Here is a 19,709-nt window from a genome sequence, read left to right on the forward strand (position 1 = left end):
AATTAAGTTGCTCCCTCACTTTAATTGTTAACCCTAACTTTATAGTTAGGTCTCAACACCCATGGCTGGCAGAATATACCCAAACTTTGATCTCAGCCAAGATGGCCCAGCTAATTTTAATGCTTACCACTAAAGAAAAGATCTGCAGAAACCTGAAGTCTCTGTACAGAATTACCTTTAATCATGTCCTTTTTTTTTTGTTAGATGTCCTTCTGATTTTTTAAAAAATTTCTTGCCCTTGGCTTGAAACTAGAGAAAGAATAGCTGTTATATACTTCATTGGTATTTAATACTGCCTGATACCAAACAAGTTTGAGGAAAAAACAATAATTGTCTACTTTTATTTCAGGTCTGATAATTCAGAAATAGAAAATTTCTATGCCTACCAGATTAAAGGTTGGAAATTGTCTAGTTAGAAATTCCTAGAGGTTCACCTGCCTCCTGATGAGTAAAAAGCAGTAAGGAGATGAAACTTGAGGAAACTTCTAAAGCTAGGGAACAGTTAAAACAGATTCTTTGCTCTGCCTGTTACACTTCCAAAGACTGAAAAGGGTTTTCACTACCTGTTACTGTGTAGCAGGGCAAACCCATTCCCCTCAGCACCTACACGCCAGACATCGAACACACAGGGGTTCCTTCACTCCAGACAGTCAGGTAGTGTTCCCAGGCTCTCTCTGCAAAACCCAGCAGCGCTGTGCTCTACAGGAGCATAACAAGCTGCCTAACAGTTCTGAACATGCTACAAGCTGTTGGCACCTAAGCTCATTTTAAAGATTCACTAAAGCATAAAAGAAGTCAGAGACCTGCATGTGAGAAATACTGTAAGAGCTGTTCTCTGAACAGTCTTCACTATGTCATATTTCCTCCTTTTTTTTTGGATGGGATCTATCGGTCACTTTCCCTCCAACTCTATGCAGTTGTAAAAACTACATTCTGGAAATCTATCTGTAGTCTCACATTCCTGACAACCTGCTCAGAATCTCCATGTGTGTTGAGTGGCAATAGCAGCATCACTCCTTAACAAAATTTAATAAAAACAACAGCCTACAGAACATAAGGGCCCTAATTACAAACATTAGCACTGTGTCATTGTGCCCTTTGAGCTGCACAGTAAAAAAATAGAATGTTTAGCTACTTAATATTCTCCAAACTGGGAGCAAGCTGTAGAATGCCTGTCTAGGTACTAGATTAGTGATAGGCACAAGGAGGGAAAAGAACAGAAATGCAGATTTTGACACATCAGTAGAACCTACAGACCACAGCAAATTCTAGCATTTTTTCAATACCTGCCTTCAAGGGATTCTGAGGCAGTGAACAGAATATACGAGTGCTTGTAGAAGGCATACCACTAGTATTGGATGTACTTTTTTAGTTCACCTTTATGTAGAAGCAAACTGTTGCACACCACTTAATGAGACATCTTTGTATAATGCTGGCATAAAGCCTGGCATGCTAGTGTCTTACCTACTACAGCAGTCATCCTGGTGTTTGCAAAGTACCACCATAGGAATGGGCAGCACTTTCTTAGAAAGTTGACTTCTGTGCACAGGAGATGGGAAGGAAGGGCTAAGGTTTGAAAAGTTAGCAATCCTACCCAGTATTATGCCAGAAAGATGTCAAAGTCTCAAAAGCCAATAACCTGGTCTCATTAAACTGCTTCTCTTACACCTACTTGCCTCCAGTCCTGGAATAAGTCATCTGAAGTACATACCTACCAACCACAAAAACAAAGCTGTGGAGAAGTTTCCATCCCTTATTTGCCAGTCACAATTACATTAAGTTTGACATGGTTGTTCCTGTTCAGGATACTAGAGCTCAGGTGCCTCATGCAAGAGCAGAAAGACCTCCCATCTTAGCAAATCACCAGAAAGTCACACCATTGACTCGTGGTAAAGATGAGTTGAAAGCAGCTCAGGCTGCTGAAATTCAAGTAGATCAGAGTATTCCCCAGAAACTATAAATGCAAGTTAAATCTTAAGGCCAACTGCTAGTTTCATCTGCAAAACTGGAAGCATAAGAAATTTAGTAGTGGGTAGGATTCCTGACTTTCACTAGGAACTCTGCTCCTGAACTGACTTCTTGCTGCCTAGAGGAAAAATAAAGATCAGAAGTACAGCTGTATGCATTAAGTAACTTCATTTGCTATTAATTTAGCCTTGTCTCTGGCACACCAGCTTGCACAGACATTGCAAGTGATCATACTGCTTCTTTTCCCCTGAACTTCGAGCAGCTGTTTATAGAAGATATCAGGAATCGCCTGTACAACCTTCATAAAACTTGCACTACGATGGAGTAGCCTATTGCAACCCTAATGAAGTAAAGTCACCCCAAACCAAGTTTTATCCAATGCTGGATAGCAGCCAACTGTAAGTCATACCACCTCCAAAAGGTGGACGTGTCTTAAACCATTATGAAAAGGAACTGAGACCATTACAAGTGTGAAAGAAGAAACTATTGAATTTGCACTTGTGACATGAAGGATGAGGGTTCTTCCATCCTTGCCTCACACAGCATAGACAATACCAACAGTGAAAGCCACATAATGCAGTGACAAATAGAAGACTAAGTGGAAGTACACATCTACATAAGGATCTAAGATGCCCTCCTAGACAACCACTGAGAAGAGCAAACATGTGCAAGAAGTAAGAGTGTCAGAGCAGTACTAGTTCTAGTAATTTGCATTATATCAAAAATGATTTTACATGTGCAGCTTTCATAGCTTGTCAGATAGCCTTGTTTTCAAAGCAGTATTTTACTACCTGCATCTTATACACTTGGTATATTAGCTCTACTGAAAAGAGAGAAGTCCTGTAATACACACATTAAACTAGCCTTTATTAAAAGTATAATTAAAAGTATAGAATTCAACAGAAGCTTCAGAATGTTTTTAAAGCTCATAGGTTCATAGGTGGCATATCAATGATCTCATCCAGTGTAGAAATGAAGTCAGTAGTTGATTGTAGCAAGTCTGAAAGTTAGAAATAGAGCAAATCAGTTTCTCATGAAGCCCAGAATTTTAGTCTCATACAAGCTAGCTCCTAGTGAGTTCGCATAAGCCACTCGAATGACTATGGGAAATACTGTTGGACAATTCGTCCAAACTAGTCATTTAGCAATACACTGCAGAAAGCTACACAGCAATATGGCTTTGAGACCACTATCAGTGGAGTTGACCAGTTAAATTCAGCTTGGCTATACACCAAGAGTTGCTTGATATGAGTGTCCTATTCTGGCACTTATGAAAATGATGACAGTTCACTCTTGCAGCCAACTAGCTTCCCTCCCAGACCACTAATGAGCGCTGTATGCACTGAAACTCATGCTGGTTTTCCACTTACTAGACTCCCATGATATCTCTTCAGTCTTCACAGGTGAAGGAACCATGTTCAGAGGTTTTTCAGAGGTGCTTGTAAATATCTGGAGAGGAGCACCATACAGGTTGATATCGCTTACTCTGTACTCTTCAGGAAGATCAAAATTCTCAAAGTCTGTTTGGGAGAGACACTAGTATAGTAACAGTGTACAGTAGCATGGGAAGCTGCAAGTCATCCTAGATTAAATGAAGTGAAAGTAGTTCCAGAACGACTCAGTCTGTTAGTTACATCTTGTAACTGAGGGTGAGGTAAATGAGGGTGCTCATTTGCAGCTACGCCTTAGCTGCCCACAAAATCTTCTATGCTAACACTTATCAAAGTGTATGTAACTGCTAGTGTAAAGCAGGAGCTTTTAGGAATTTCTTTTCAATCACTACACTGTCAACTACATCAAGCAGCACATATGTGTAAACCAACACTAAAAGTCTTCAGTACAATAGCTTTTGCACATTTAGTTCAACATAACCTGGACTGTTTGAAGGCACATTGTAAAGGACTGAGATAGCTCTCCCCACCACAGAGATGACCAGTTTTAGAAGTTTCAACTATTTTATCCTACAGAGTAGGGATTTCTCTTCAGTTACAGAGTACCATCTTGGCATACACTCTTAGGAGAAGTCTACATTCAAGTAGCCCTTTATATAGTTGCCTGCTAGATGCCATTTAATGAATTAAGAACTATAACTTGGTTATTTGGAACTAGCTTCCTGCCACTATAACAGACATGGAGACTACTACATGTTTGGAGCACAACTATTGCAGTTAAAACATTCAAACACAAATGAGGTGGTGCTTCAAAAAATGGTAAATACCCTTATGCTTAAGAATGGACTCTGGAGAAGCACATCATCAGGTTGTTTACCACTGCAGCTTGGCCATTCTTACAGCGTCAACCCTTAAAGCCTGATTCTTTGTTTTAATAATTACCCCAAGAGTTCTTACCTCCAGGATCATAGCAAAATATTTTTTCTATTTCAGGGAAGGGTTCTTCAAGTATCACATCCTGGCTCTCTAATCCAGCAGTCTTTTCAGCAACCTTAACAAGGAAAAGATACATTACTTGAGCTAATCTGTTTTTTCAATGTAGTATCCTTTTTGTCTTTTCTGTGCTGGACAGCTTTATAGACAAGAATACTGTCATACAGTCCTCAGTTACATCTAAATTCTAACACCTTCTATGCAAAGTAGCTGAAGCATTTGCCCTTATGCTGCTTCGCTTTTGTAACTGTACCATATGCACTGGCAACAAATCTCTGCTGTACAACATTTAGGCTCATTATATTAAAGCCCTGCTAATTAAAATGTGAACAAGACAGTAACTCAGGCAACATTTTCTTTAGAGCCACTTCTTTACCTTTACATATTCGCTAAGCTGTTGTATGCCTTGTATCTATGTAGGTAAGCCCTGCACCCCTTCCTTCCTTCCCACCCACCCTTATGGAAGGCAGTTGTACTTACTTTCTTTGCAGTGCAAGGTAGATTTTTCTGTCTCATCTGCTCTTTCTTGCTTGTGACTCCTACAGTCCTGTTCACGTTTCCAAGAGCCTTTCTGACAGAGTGTGATGTGGCTGGAGATGTTTTAATTGTTTTTTTAGGAAGTGGCGTACTGACTTGAGTTCTTTCAGACAAGACTTTTGCTGGGGGAGGAAAGAGCAAGCTTTAGCACCATGTCAACCCTAAAGCCTGCTTCATTAGGTGCACATGCTAGAAAGCAAATTGTCATTCTCTACTTATAATTCAGAAGCATAAGCCCTCTCTATGAAAGGCAAGTAATTTTCACTTTCATAACAATTGATAAGCTTAGTTTTATTTTTATATCTAATTAACCAGTTCTGCTCTCTATTCAAATTGGTGAATAATGAAACCCAACTCATGCATCTTACTCTGTTCCCCACTACTTTAGCAGGGCATATACGCACATGATCCTGAAGGGCGTCTTAACTGATTCTTAGCAGCACCAACTTCACCATTCTCCTTATCTAAGAAGATTAGCGTTGTCATCTTCAGGCTGGTGAGACCACTCTAGAAAGGCATACAGAGAGAGAAGGAATAAGTTCTTATTATTTCTTTCAGCACAGTTTTTAAGCAGCACTACAGGCAACAGAGCTAGTTCCAAGAAGAGGAAGATGAGAAAATCACCTGGCTTTTGTCATAGACAGCACTGAGGTTTCTGAGTGGAGAACGACGTGCTTCAAGTCATAGGAGCTTGACTAGAGACTTATGGCTGAAAGTATCCAAGCAGATAGCAAGCTCACATCCCCCATGGATTTGAGAAAGTTGCTAAGTCTCCCTAACAATCCTACACAGCAAGGCCCAATATCTTTGGGTCACTGCCTCGCTTTTCTATGGTGTTTATTGCTGCTTACCCCACCAAGGAGAGCAATACCGGGAGGGTAGCGAGGCCCTGGCACGGGCTGCCCAGAGAAGCTGCGGGTGCCCCAGCCCTGGAGGTGCTCACGGCCAGGCTGGGTGGGGCCCTGAGCAACCCGACCCAGTGGGAGGCGTCCCTGCCCATGGGGCAGCGCCCAGCGCTCCCTCGCTGCCCCCTCCCAGGGCCTGCCCGAGCCCCCAGGGCCTGCCCGAGCCGCTCTCACTGCACCCCAGCCCCACTCACCTGGGGCAGGCAGCAGCAGAACCCCCAGCTGCAGCAGCGGCGCTGGCTCTGAGGCGCCGCCCTCCCGCCACCAGCTTTTAAATCGCCTCTGCCTCTCCCATTGGCTGCTTCGACTAACGCTCAGGCACCCGATTGGCTCAGCGGCGCTAGTGGGCAGGGCAGGACCGGGCAGGAGCGAGCCCGCCCCCGACGCCGCCGCGTTGCTGCGGTGCCGGCGTGAGGCCGCCTCGGGGGGCGGTGCCTTTAAGGGGCGGGGATCGAGGAGGAGCCGCGGTGCATGGTGGGGTGGCGGCGCGGTGCTGAGGCCTAGCTGGGAGACGGGCGACAGGGAAGGCTGGGGGCGGTAGGGGTGCAGTGTCGCTGCGTCACCCCTCAGTCACCGCTCCGTCACCTCGGTGGTGTGGAGGGGCCCGTGGCGTCGCTGGAGGAGGGGAAGGGTGGAAAAGCGACGAAGTAAAGCTGCGCGAGGCGTGCTGCCCGGCGGTGTCGGGCCGGCTCCGTGCGGGGGTCTCGGTTGGAGGCACACAAAATGGCGGCTGGGGCGGCAGCCAGCGGCAGTGCCGCGGGGGGCCCGGGCGAGGTGGGCCTGGAGGAGCCCAAGAAGATGACGAGGGAAGACTGGAGGAAGAAGAAGGAGCTGGAGGAACAGAGAAAGCTGGGGAACGCGCCTGCTGAAGTGGACGAAGAAGGGAAGTAAGTTTTGTTAGCGCGCTGGTTAAAGGGGCAGGCCACAAAGCGGTCTTGTTGGGCGCGGGATGGCAGCGCTCTGGGGGGCGCTCTGCGCTGCGGGAGGAAGCTGTGCGGGTTCATGAATTTACTTTGAACGTTCCGGCCTTCCTCAGAAAACCGGCGCTTCTGCTTCCAAAACGAAGCATTCGCTGTTTACCCGGTCTGTTGGGGTGCTAGCCCAATAAATCGATGTTTACCTGATCTGTTGGGTGCTGCCCCCCTTATGCGAACCCCTACAAGGGGTGTTTTACAAGGGGTATACACAGTACTGGGGGACTTTACAGGTTGTTTATTCCTTTTCTTTGTGGCATCTACAAGGCCCCTGCTCACCATCCCATGGCCTCCGGAAAGAGAAGCATTAATGTTCTCGTTCTCAGTAACTGCATAGAATGAAGTATTTAGTTTGGAGTCAGGAGTTTAGGTGAATTAATGGTAACAAAATCTCAAGGAAGTCCGTTTGCATACTTGAGATGACCTTACTTACAGCATTATAGTTTCAGTGATTATTATCACTTTTAAAGCATTGAACTTAATGTAAGAGTTATTTGTTAGGCTAAATTGCGAGGTGTGTTTTTTATTTTTTCCTGTGCCACGTATTTATTTCATGACATCTTTTACAGAGATATCAATCCTCATATTCCTCAGTACATTTCTTCAGTGCCATGGTACATAGATCCTTCTAAAAGGCCTACGCTAAAGCATCAGAGACCCCAGCCAGAGAAGCAGAAACAGTACAGCTCTTCTGGAGATTGGTACAAACGAGGAGTTCAAGAGGTGTGCAGAATGTTTTTGTCCTGAAATAAAGGTTTTGTTTGAGGAAATAAGAGTCATTGACATCCTGCAATTTCTAGGTCTGTGTTTCTGAGGGGGGCAAGAGCTGGGAATTTGTATTCAGCAGGCATGTTCCTGTGTTTGGTGATAACCAAAATAAGCATTTTGGGTTTGGCTAGAGCATATGTGCTTTAGTGGTATTGAAAAAAATGAATTAGTTGATAGAAACACATACATGAATGTTGCCGCAAGCTTGTACAATACTTGTCTTTTCTGTTGTTTAGCATGCAATAGCTACCAGATACCGTAAAGGAGCTTGTGAGAACTGTGGTGCGTTGACACACAAAAAGAAAGACTGCATGGAGGTAAACTTGACCACTGTTGATGTTTTAATGGCTTTGAAAACAACATGAGTTCTAATCTTAATGAAAAATAGCTAGCTAAAGTAAAAAACTACTATTTTGAAAAAGTTACTTTAAAAAAGGTTACAAGTATCAAAATTCTGTTTGAAAGATTCTAAAACAATAGTGCTGTAGGAGAAACAATTGAAAAGTGAAGAAAAAAATAACTACTGTTCAGGGTGGTGTTCATCATTTCTGTTTGTGATAAGCACTAAAATAAAAGGTAAAAGTGTTTGGCTTTTAGTTCTTCATGTTAATTTATTTTAACTCAGATGCTGTTGTGGCTGTCTGTTTCACGTCAGCTAGAAGCAGTCTGCAGAAACTAATCGCTTCTTTAACTGTTGAAAATTGAGTCAGTAATTGGTATTTTTGAGTTGGTTGTATTACTTTAAAATACAGAATTGAACTGCTCACGTTTACTTAGAATTTGGAGGCTTACTGTGTTGAATTTAACTTGATTTTTTTATAAATTTTATATAAATTGATATTGTTTTTAAAGGTGTGTATCTTAGCAAGCAGCATATTCCAATCTAATTGACCAATGCATTTATTTATTTATTTATTCAGAGACCCAGGAAAGTTGGAGCAAAATACACAGGCATGAATATTGCACCAGATGAACATGTGCAACCTGAACTGATGTTTGATTACGATGGAAAGCGAGATCGTTGGAATGGCTATAACCCAGAAGAGCACATGAAGATTGTAGAGGAATATGCCAAGGTTGATCTGGTGCGTAGGTTATATAGTTTATAATTTATAGCTTATAGTTTACTGGGAAAAGTTCAGCGTTTGGCTTCACTAGGTGGAGGAGTGCTTGCTACGTGCACTGTTAATGTTGGACCTTGTGCGGTATTCATAATGGAAAGCGGGGTGGATTCTGTGTTTGATAGCAAACTTCACTTGAACTGAAAGTTGAAATCAGAACAGACAACTGAGTATGGGTCTGCAGTAAATGAAGTGTCTCTCCGGATTGCTTACCTTTTACTACACAAGTTCTAGAGTTTATTAACCAAGATGCACATTAAATTGCAGGCAAGAAAGGAATTTTTAAGCTGTCTTTACTACCTAGAGTCAATAAAGCTGTATTTGTAAGATCATTCGTATTTTTTTTTTTACTTAAGAATCCTTTTTCTTCCCATTGTGGAGCAGGAAACTATTTGTACATGTCTCTGTGGTTCAGTGATGTCAAATACATGTAAAAAATAACTTCATGCTGCTTTAAAACGTCATTTTAGATGATAGAATTTGATGGTTCCTGTGTGAATCATAAATGCTTGCAACATCTGTCATGAACTACCTTAAGCACTGAAATTCTTAACTAGATTATGAGGACACAATAACAAAGCATAGTTGTTGTTAAAAACTACTGAACTAAAATAAGCTGTATTTTCTTTAATTATGATGGACATAGTAATGGTATAGCTGCATAAGCTCTGGTAAATTGGTTTATTTACCAACGTAATATAAAACAGTAAAATGGTTAGTATATGTAGTTTCCTTGAGGCTTTAAAAGTAGTGTGGTTAAGCATAGGTGTAGAGGAGACTACCTCTAGGCTGCTGTTTTTTTTTTTTTACGAGCACCCAAAGAATTAAATTTGTTTTCTTATAATAATGAATAGATTTTAAATGGCAGCGATCACGAGAAATGCTTATGAAATTACTACGTACTTGCTATTAAAAGACAATATTAAAATAAATGCATTTGCATGATATGCAGGCCAAACGTACACTGAAAGCGCAGAAGCTTCAGGAAGAGTTAGCATCAGGAAAGTTGGAGCAAGTGGTAAGTAAATCAAACTCCTAATTTATTTTTGTTTAGGCTGAGTGAAAATAGAACAGGTTACTTCTCTGATGCTTTTATTCTATGTACTTGTTTTTCTACTCCTTTTTATACTCTTCAGTAATTTAAAGCTCTTCCTAGCACCAGCTTATTTTGTCACATACAAGAATTCAGAATACCTTCTTCTAAATGACAGTACTTGCCTTTTGGGCAAAAATTCCTTTTGATTATTAATCTTCTAAAATTAATGATGTGGAATTTTGGCTCAGAAAGCTTGTTTTTCATGTAATTCAGTTCACACAGAGACATGTTTTAAGTATTTAAGGACTGTTTTGTCTGACTGATATTGGAGCACTGATTGTTATGCAGATTGTTTTAGTAATGCTTAGTATAAATAGGAATAGGAAGGTATTTTATCTTAAACCCAAACTTGTTTCTTCTTCAGTCATTGCTTTGACTACTTGCAGTGTGTCTGATTATTTGAAGGCTGAACATACATATCTACTTCCCTCTGGCATGTAACTGAAGAGTACGCATCTTCTGTTAACTTCTACAAGCTCCCCTTAGGTTATAGGCACCACTTTTGATAATCTTTGATACAAAATTCAGATTTTTAAAGTCATTCATGATAATATTCTAAGTTTATGAAGTGGTGAAAAAGCAGAGATTGTTACTGGTCAGAAGTATTTTTTTAATTGGTATTCTTAAAAAAAAAAAATTTAAAACCACCATCAACTAATAGACCACATGTGATTGGGTCTCCATTTTCCATGATTATCACCTTTCATTTTGTCACTAGATGGCAGAATGAACTAAATTTCTGACCCAACACAAAATACAGACTACTGATCTTACGGGTAGAAAAGTGTTTTTTTGTTTGTTTTTAATGCCTGTATTCACCACAAACATTTTTAGTTTCCATATACTTTTTTTTTTGGACAGCTTTGCCATGGCAATTACTCTCAGGTTAAGGGCTAAAAAGGTTAATAAAAAATCTAGCTGTGTTTCACTAGATTACCAAGCGTGAATCAGAAGCCATAATTTATTCATGTCAGTCATAACAAAATACTTGCATACATATCTCTTTAATATAGATTTTTTTAAGCTTTTAGAGGTGAATCTTAGTTATATTTACATGATACGAAATATTCTAGTCTAAACCATTAGTGTTCAGAGGTATAACAAGCTTTAGATCAAAGTGACAGTTCAAAGCCTTTGCAAGAAAAGCAAATTCTAGAAATTTGGTTTGTAATCCAGTGAAAAGGTCTCCAGCTTGTGTCTGTAATAGTGATACTTACCAACTCTATTTTAGAATATTCAAAATGGAGTGATCTTTGTGCATTTTGTGCTACAAGTGCATTGTATTTTCGCAACCAGCCTCAAAGCTCTGCTTTGATTGGTCTTTATCTCTCTGCCGTTTTTCCTATCTGCACTGTCTTGTCTTCTCTTCTGCTGATGTGCTCTTTGTTTGCTGCAGAACTCCCCAAGACACCAGTGGGGAGAAGAGGAACCAAATTCCCAGACAGTAAGATGATTACCCACTGCATCACACCATGGGCAGGAAAAAAAGACCCGTAGTTAGTGGAATAGCAAAACAAGGGTGGCATAAGGGTTTCAATGTTGGGTTCATGCCACTGGTTGTCTGTTCCCTTTTGGAAGAGGTTGTTGGATTTCATCGAGGGTTTTTTGTTTAAGTCATACGTGTTGTCAAACCATAGGGGTGCGAGCAAATAACATTGTTATTTGCATGGTATATTTTGCCCTAGATAACTATTGGTTTAATATTGTCACAGTTACATTTTTGTAACTGGAGGAAATGGAAGTCCCTTAATCAGTATTTCTGAAATGCTGAGTGTATCTGCATGATAGATTTGCATGCTTAGGCCCATTTTTTAATGAAACCACTAAAATCAGATTCTTGTACTTGTCTCTGGGAAGTTTTCTGTTTCTCTCCTCAGGAAAGAGAGCGTAACAGTGAAGATGAAGACGAAGATAAATATGCAGATGACATTGATATGCCTGGGCAGAACTTTGACTCTAAAAGACGTATCACAGTCCGAAATTTACGTATTCGGGAAGATATTGCAAAAGTGAGTAAAGAACTTTATTTTTTCCTTTTATATTCATATTAGTTAATTTTAAAACTCATACCCTCAATTATTAGTGTGTTTTGAGGGCTTAGAGGTTAAAGTCTGTCAACAGTTCTCTTCCTGCTCATGTTATAACTTCTTCAAGGTCTATCTCTTGCACAGATATTCCGTTATTTTAAAATGTCTAAGCTGGGGGATATAGCAGTAATTTCAATTCTTTAAAAATCATAAATTTTAATCGAATATCTTTTACGTTGTATGTTTGTGTTTTTCTTTTTTTTCCCTAGTACCTAAGGAATCTAGATCCAAACTCAGCTTATTACGATCCGAAGACAAGAGCGATGAGAGAGAACCCATATGCCAATACAGGCAAGAATCCAGATGAGTAAGTTAAAACAGGGTCATGCTTGTGTACCCAACAAAGTCTTAAAAAGGAGACTGCTCTAAAAGTTTTGTATTTTATTTCATATCTGTGTGTCTTTTTATTAATGAATCCCTAGTCAGTTACGGATAGAAGAGTCTTTCAATAATGCTTTATAGTAAACATGGAAAAAATGTTTTATTTATTAACACTTTTTTTGTTTTAGTATGTAAAATTAGTGTGTTAGTGATAGTGGGCTTTAATCCTCAGGGATGCAGGAACTACCATTTTGTGTACTAATCTGACATAGATCAAGGATTAGAACACTGTTGTATGTAGAAGAGATATCGGTAAACAGTAATGTTGTACACGTAAAGTATTTTCAGTAATGGATCTAAAATTTCAACGCCTTTTTTGTTGGGATGCATTCAGCCCTGGAGACTGTCCTGGAGTATTTGTGGTATCTGACTAAATGCCTGAACTAGGATCAAAAGCTTCCCGTGTATTAATGGAGTCTGCACAGAAAAAGTCTGAAAACTTTGGCATTGTCTAGATAGACAATTACAGAGTGCCACAGGCAGGCTTTGGGTTGCACATAAGGCTGTCTCGCTTAAAACCCAAGTCAAGCACTTGAGCTGTGACCCTGCCTTGACCCATGTTGCTCTGTGGACATACAGAGTAGACAGGCTGTGAGTAGAAATGTTTTTCAGGGTACTGTAATTGGATTAGCTTGCTGCCTGAAATAGAATGGCAGTGGCTAAATGCTAGCAAATAATGCTCTTTCCACCTCTCCCTGTCTCCAGCAAGAATAATGCCAGTCAATTTTATTTTCAGATGAAGATGCTTTCATTTCTCTCCAGAGTCGTAATTTGACCTTTGTTCAGTCTGTGTTTCTGCAACAGCACTGCAGACTAAGCTTTTCAGAGTGGCTTTGGGAGATGAAATAATGTTGACAATTCAGTTTCCCACTGTTTTCATTTTCAGCCTGCGTTCCATCTGCTCTTTGTCAACCTCTACAAGGGGTGTGCAAAAGGTAACAGGGCAGTAAAGCTATTTTGTAGCTTGAAATTGCCTGAGCAGAAGGAGAGATTCACAAATCCAAAAGCAGGGGTCAGTGCTACAGTATCACGTACCACTTGTGCAATTATTGTGCAATTAGGCCCAGGCCTGACTCATGGTATCCCACACAGCTCCAAGACTCTGTAGCATGAGTACTCTAAAGTGCTTTCTAATACTGTCATGACTCTATTGTGAGCCTAGACTTTAATTTCATGTATTGAACGAATGCTTCTCTCCATCCGTTTGTAACTCAGGACATAAAAGAAAATTTTTACTTTCCTATTGGTGTTATATGATTTGCTTAAAAGAAAATCATGTTATTTGCATGCCAAAAATAATATTGTTCTTTCCTGCAGAGTTGGTTATGCAGGTGACAACTTTGTTCGTTACACTGGAGATACCATTTCAATGGCACAGACTCAGTGTAAGTGTTTATTTTTCTGTGGTTTCATGGGGTTTGTTTTTTTGTTCTGTTTTTAAAGAATGGGTTTTAAAGACTTAAGTTAGCAACACTTTTTTTTGCAAAAGAGAAATCTTTCTAGATTGAAATTGTCTTTCAAACTATTAAAAAATTAAAGATAATAATTTGAATGTATTTTGAGAATAAACATTGCTTCTTGTGAACACAGTGTTTGCTTGGGAGGCTTATGACAAAGGCTCAGAAGTGCATCTTCAAGCAGACCCTACAAAATTAGAGCTACTCTATAAATCCTTCAAAGTGAAAAAAGAAGATTTCAAGGCACAGCAGAAAGAAAGCATCTTAGAGAAGGTAATAGATGTTTGGTTTTATTTAATAAGAATTCTGTCGAGTTTGAATTCTGGTTCTTAGGGAAGAAATACATACTACTACTACTGCTATGTGAAAATGCATCAGCTGTTCTGATGAGCTTTATTGTGTGTATATATATAATCTCATCTATTGGATTCATTATATTATTTAACATAGGAACCTTTGAAGATCTGTTAGTGTTTCTTTGGATTACTGGGAGCTCTTCCCTTAACTGTCAGAATTTCTCTAGTGAAAAATCCGACACCGGTATGGAGGAGGAATCCAAATCTTAGATGCAAGTTTGGCGGGGGGAGGAACATACTGCTCTGGTTATACCAAGGTTGTATTTTTCCACCTTTTGGTTTGGTCTGAAAAGTTTTCCCGCTTAGAAATAATCTCTAAAGTAAGAAATATTACCGGTGTAATTCTCCAGGAATAGAAGAAAACGTCAGTGGCTGTGAGAGGATACATAGTTCTCTTAGCTATTCACTAAAGATTAAATTGTCTCTACCTACTTCTTTTGTTGTATTTTGTTCTAGAGGTGTGGACAGAGAAGGCACCAAAGATGTAAAAAATTTCATGTGTGCTTAACTACATAGACTTTTTTTTAAGCTAAATTATCATATGTCATTTCTTTTGTATTATAGTATGGAGGACAAGAACATCTAGATACCCCACCAGCTGAATTGCTGTTAGCTCAAACAGAAGATTACGTGGAGTATTCTAGACATGGGACAGTTATCAAAGGACAAGAGAAAGCTATTGCGTGCTCTAAATATGAAGAAGATGTGAAGATCAACAACCATACAGTAAGTACTTACTTGAAGTAAATAGATATATATCTATATCTATGTATGGATAGATAGATAGATATACACACACACATATATATCAAAAAAATCTTCCTTTGGAAGGGAAAGAGGTGTAGTAGATGCAGTGCAATATAGTTAAAACACCAAGTAGATAAACTTCTCCTTCCCTAAATGTGACACACTCTTCTACTACTAAGGAGGAATTTTAACTTCTCATGATTGCAATGTGAATGAATTTGAGGAAGTTGCTGTGTTTTTTGTTCTTTTTTTTTTTTTTTTGAAACCATACCTGTAAGACTAAGGTAAAATTGCAAAAGTGTTTCTCATAACTTCCCCTTCTGGACTGTTTGAATAGGTTGCTTATGAGGAAATGAGGAAATGATGTCAGGAATAATTTGCAGCCTGCTTCTTATGGGAGTATTATTATAGATGTAACTGCTGTGGTGTCTTTTCTTGCAGTGCATTTGGGGTTCTTACTGGAAAGAAGGCAAGTGGGGTTACAAATGCTGCCACTCGTTTGTCAAGTACTCGTACTGTACAGGAGAAGCTGGGAAAGAAATTGCTGTAAGTATTGTCTTTTTTAATTATTTGAGTAGAGCTGGAAGGCATTCATCTGCATAAGCTTTAGGTGGTTTTGCTTTTTTTTAACTTGTCCTTCCCCTTTCAAACATGCTTTGTAAATGGATATCCTCTCCCTTTTCTGTTGTATAGAATACTGAAGCAAGCTTACTAGAAGAGCAACCCAGAGAGGAAGAACACATGACAAAACCCAAAACACTGATGGAGGTGAGTTGTTTACCTTTTGAAGGGACATATTTTTCCTCAGCATTTTGTATGACCCGAACATATGTATAACTACAAGTTTATGCAAGTCATTCTAAGGAGTCTAAAAACCATCAAACTGAATTACTGTGTCATTTACATCTTTGTTCAAAACTAAACTCTCAAAAATCCCTACTGTCTACTAACGCTATGAGGGCTTGAAATTAGTTCATAGAATCGTAGAATATTGCTACTGTTTACTAGCAGAATCTTAACTGCTGCTGTTTTTCGGCCTTAAAGATCCACCAAGAGAAACAGAAAGAGAAGAAAAAGAAGAAACATAAGAAGAGCTCAAATTCAGACAGCGAGGGTGAAGAGAAAAAGAAGCAAGAAAAACTTAAAAAGGTGCGCTATACTCTTCAGTGTTGCAAAAAAGAGTTTGCACTGTTGCAAAAAAAGTTTGCACTGTTGCAAAAAGAACTTCAGATATGTTTTACAACATTAGTTTTATGAAGCCTGTAACATTTCTTGTGGAATTCTGTGGACTGTTCTTTGATGCTAATTTTGAGCTGAAGCAAATTTAAAGTGCTGTTAGATGTTCTAAAGCTTCAACTCTATTTGTCAGGCAAACATGCAGTAAATAGTCCAGTTTTGGAAGACTTAGTTTAGAAGATACAGAATACTTCTTTCCTAGTCGCCTGTTACAGCAATAGATACAAAGACATTGCAGAACACAGCAACTTGAGATCAAAGAACAAAGGCATTGTCAAAGCTCGACTTAGAACTTTTTATCCCATACTTGGGGCCCAGTCTCATAGCTGATGCAGTAAGTCCGTCCACAATCTATTGACTGTTGCTGGATGGACCCTGTGCAAGTACAACACCCTGCCTTGGGTATGCAGGGGATATTAATGTTAGACTGTGATTAATCAAAACATTGTAGAAGAGTAATTTCTTTTCAATAGCAAGACGGAGCAACAGTAGTAGTTTGAAAAATGGGATAATTTGTATTTCAAAAAGCATATTTTCATTTTAAAATCATTCTGAAACAGGGGAACAAAACACAAAGATGACATGCTTTCTTATCTGCTTTTGTACTTTATGGATCATGATTACATTTTAGCTAAAACCCATGAGTTTCTTACTGGATTTTGGCAATTGGAAGGGCATTAAATTATCTTGTTTGCAAAATGCTAATTTACTATCATGTTATGCTAAATGCTCAAAAATAAGCATTAAATAGCACATGTGAAGTGTGCTGTAGGTGGGCATGATGTGCATTGCTTAGCCCACCATTCTGCCTGCTAATTGTTTGTTATACTAGAATATAATGTAAACTTTTGTTGTTGGTTTTGGGTTTGTTTGCTTTTTTTTTTTTTTGCTTAACTTTCTTTGGATTTCCCCCCCCTTTCCCTCTTCCATTTCAGGCATTAAATGCAGAAGAGGCTCGTCTCCTCCAAGTTAAAGAAATTATGCAGTTAGATGAGAGGAAGAGACCATACAACAGTGTATATGAAACCAGAGAGCCAACCGAAGAGGAAATGGAAGCCTATAGAATGAAACGTCAGAGACCTGATGATCCCATGGCCTCTTTTCTTGGACAGTAGCCTTGAAGAAAATCATTCCAGTACACGGGAATTTTTTTCCATACTTGTTTATGAGTCTATAGACGCTTACCTTCCATGTGGCTAATAAATGCCAGAAATGGCAGAGATTTTCTTTGCAACACAGATGTTGGTAAAAACTTCTTTCAGCAGATGTAAGCAGTCCAGTACTTGGAGCAATTTTGTATGTGTGTGTATGTATGCACATAATCTGTGACTGTGTGTGTATAGATATATACACACATATATATGCGTGTGTGTGTGTACATATAGATGATAAAGAAAAAGACTACATCCACTCTAAACTCTCGATTGGAAGGGAAATGATCTGATGCTGGCTGTAATTCCAGAAATTCCAGATTTATTTGGCAATGAATGAAGACTTTAATAAATTCAGTAAAACTGACTACCCAAAAGAAGTGATCGGCAGGTGTCGCTGTTAATATAAAGCAAAAATTGTCAAAGATAAATTTGTACACCTACTGAAGTCTAACTTTTATTTGTAAATGGACTTTCCTGTCATATGGCTTTAAAAGGAGAAATAGTTAATTTGATCACTTTATAGTAAGAATTTTGGAAATGTAAAATTGATTGTACAGTTTTGGTTAAATTAATATAAAGGTCTTAAATGCTATGTATCTGTTGTAACTAAAAGGCTAGAAGAAACTGTATAGAGCTTTTAAATTCTGATTGTTTCTGCAGATGTTAACATATATTTCAGCTGTGAAGATCTAAGTTTTTTTGGTTTTCTGTTTTAAAACAACATACATCTTACTTCTACAGCTTCCAGAATCCTGTTACATGGTGGGATGCTAAGTGTTAGACTAATACCTTGTGATGTCATGCAGCGTTTGCTATATGTTTGGCAGTATTCCTCCTTAAACTGGGAATTCTGCAATGTAGCTATTAAAAGTTGAAAAAATGGGAGAAAAACTTGATGCCATAGCTTTAGAAGCAGAAGGATTTGACAATTTGTTCTACTGAAGCTTAAACAGTCTCATTAAATGTGGCTTACATACAACCAAATTAAGTATGGTTATATTAATGGTAGGACAGGGAAAACTTTGTAATTCTAGCTCTTCTAATGAAGAACCTGATTATAATTTCAACTTTGTAAATAATGAATTATATTCTACAGTTAGTAGAAGCAAATGATTAAAAAAAAATATATATATATAGTATGTTTCACCTACTCTCACCTGTAAGGCTGGTTTCTTTTTTTAAGCTATTTTTTTCTCCAAATCTGCTTCCCCTTTATTTTTGTTACAGAAATACTAATTCTGAATGCAGACTTTAAAATAAAGCTTTATTAAAATAAAAGTCCACAGTCAGGTTAATAAATCTTATATAAAGCACTTTTAGCACTTGCAGAAGAAATATACCGAACTAGTGACACCGAGGATCTTCGTTCAAGGTGGAATTGTTAATATAGCCAAGTACTAGAAAGGAAAAACTAAAGAGTGGAAATTAGTTTTTCCAGAGGTTGCTTTTATATTTTCACAAAAAAAACATGGACTTAGAAAGTCAAAGGGAAAACTATTAGGGACATTATTTCCCTTCTGCTATACCAGTGACTCACTTTCTGAGTTTTCACATCAGCTCGGGTCTTGACCTTCCTACCTTATGGATGATTTCAAAGCGAATATTACTCTCTTTTTTTTCCACAAGGAATTACATACAGTAAGTGTAAATTTAAATGTCTTGCCATGTTTTTGATTTCACAGCCACCTTCTGAGGAGTAAGTATTTTAATTTAATATACAGAAATGCTAATAATGGAAATCTTGTGTTAGTCTGCAATGCAGCTCTATGTTACAAGTTCTCTGATATTGTCACTGATGATCAAAATTTTATTTTACTGTGTTCCAGAGATCTTCTGCTATGATCTGAATGCAAATTGACCTTGAATGATTTTTCTGAATTAGTTGGTTTGAACTGTAAACTCTTCTTCTGAGGCCCGTAATGTTTGAAGTACTGGCCAGCAATACCTCTAGGTGCCCAGATACCTATGGCTGTTCAGAGTCACGTTCAATTTGGGGCACAAGGACATGTCAAAAGGGTCCATGTTGCCAGTTACTTCAGCCATTTGGATACCTCTCTAAAAGTAGCTAGAGATTTGATCCTTTATAAAGGAGTCAATTCAGAATGAAGAAAAAATAAGTCACTGGTCTAGGCAGCCTTTAAACTTGTGGTTAATGTGTATATTTTTTATGGACATGGGGAAAAAGAGGAGAGTTAAAGGCACGTGTATTTTAGAGGCTGATGTAACATGCTAGATGCTCTAGGACCATGCGTTTATTAGAAAAATTAACCAAATCCTACCTTAAGCATGCTTGTGTGGTTGGTTTATCTTTTCAGTACCTGAAGACATGACAGTAACTTACTTTTCAGCATGCCTTGTCTTGCCCTGCCAAGAGAGAAGCTGCAGGGAAGAGGGACCAATAGCCTCTATCCTAGAGCAGTTCCAGGGAAAAAAGCAGTTAGTAGCATCTTACTCAAAATACATGAATGACACAAAGTAGATCTCTTCTGGATCAGTCTACACAGTTAAAGGACAAAAAGATTAAACTGTGGTGTTCTA

General features: G+C 38.9%; 2 protein-coding genes across 4 annotated transcripts; one reads left to right on the forward strand and one right to left on the reverse strand.

Moving 5' to 3' along the window:
• Positions 1–2,811: 2,811 nt before the first annotated feature.
• PTTG1 (PTTG1 regulator of sister chromatid separation, securin) lies at positions 2,812–6,128 on the reverse strand. Of its 2 annotated transcripts, XM_013178551.3 has the most exons (7): positions 5,989–6,048; positions 5,514–5,598; positions 5,294–5,396; positions 4,833–5,011; positions 4,317–4,410; positions 3,339–3,488; positions 2,812–2,968 (listed from the first exon to the last, which is right to left on the reverse strand). In XM_013178551.3, exons 3-7 carry the CDS (start codon positions 5,373–5,375, stop codon positions 2,895–2,897), a joined length of 579 nt encoding a protein of 192 aa, XP_013034005.3. In that variant the 5' UTR covers positions 5,376–5,396; positions 5,514–5,598; positions 5,989–6,048; the 3' UTR covers positions 2,812–2,894. The 2 variants fall into 2 exon arrangements, with proteins under 2 accessions (XP_013034005.3, XP_013034004.3); XM_013178550.3 differs by lacking the exon at positions 5,514–5,598 and having other exon boundaries at positions 5,989–6,128.
• A 135-nt stretch (positions 6,129–6,263) lies between these two features.
• On the forward strand, positions 6,264–18,155 carry SLU7 (SLU7 homolog, splicing factor). Of its 2 annotated transcripts, XM_013178552.3 has the most exons (15): positions 6,264–6,681; positions 7,338–7,491; positions 7,773–7,853; positions 8,457–8,621; positions 9,610–9,675; positions 11,150–11,197; positions 11,631–11,762; positions 12,050–12,147; positions 13,539–13,606; positions 13,812–13,951; positions 14,599–14,760; positions 15,223–15,327; positions 15,475–15,549; positions 15,826–15,930; positions 16,953–18,155. In XM_013178552.3, exons 1-15 carry the CDS (start codon positions 6,518–6,520, stop codon positions 17,130–17,132), a joined length of 1,743 nt encoding a protein of 580 aa, XP_013034006.2. In that variant the 5' UTR covers positions 6,264–6,517; the 3' UTR covers positions 17,133–18,155. The 2 variants fall into 2 exon arrangements, with proteins under 2 accessions (XP_013034006.2, XP_047920666.1); XM_048064709.2 differs by lacking the exon at positions 11,150–11,197.
• Positions 18,156–19,709: the final 1,554 nt, after the last annotated feature.

This window comes from Anser cygnoides, chromosome 14, assembly GCF_040182565.1.
Source record: "Anser cygnoides isolate HZ-2024a breed goose chromosome 14, Taihu_goose_T2T_genome, whole genome shotgun sequence".
NCBI classification, from domain to species: Eukaryota; Metazoa; Chordata; class Aves; order Anseriformes; family Anatidae; genus Anser; species Anser cygnoides.

Excerpts from the sequence above, each read along its gene's own strand:
- SLU7 (XM_013178552.3), top strand. The coding sequence starts at position 6,518 with ATGGCGGCTGGGGCGGCAGCCAGCGGCAGTGCCGCGGGGGGCCCGGGC. Across the intron at positions 8,622-9,609 it reads AATATGCCAAGGTTGATCTG|GCCAAACGTACACTGAAAGC; the intron begins GTGCGTAGGTTA and ends CATGATATGCAG. Across the intron at positions 14,761-15,222 it reads TGAAGATCAACAACCATACA|TGCATTTGGGGTTCTTACTG; the intron begins GTAAGTACTTAC and ends CTTTTCTTGCAG.
- PTTG1 (XM_013178550.3), bottom strand. The coding sequence starts at position 5,375 with ATGACAACGCTAATCTTCTTAGATAAGGAGAATGGTGAAGTTGGTGCT. Across the intron at positions 4,411-4,832 it reads TACCTTGCACTGCAAAGAAA|GTTGCTGAAAAGACTGCTGG; the intron begins GTAAGTACAACT and ends TTCCTTGTTAAG. Across the intron at positions 3,489-4,316 it reads ATTTTGCTATGATCCTGGAG|ACTTTGAGAATTTTGATCTT; the intron begins GTAAGAACTCTT and ends TCTCCCAAACAG.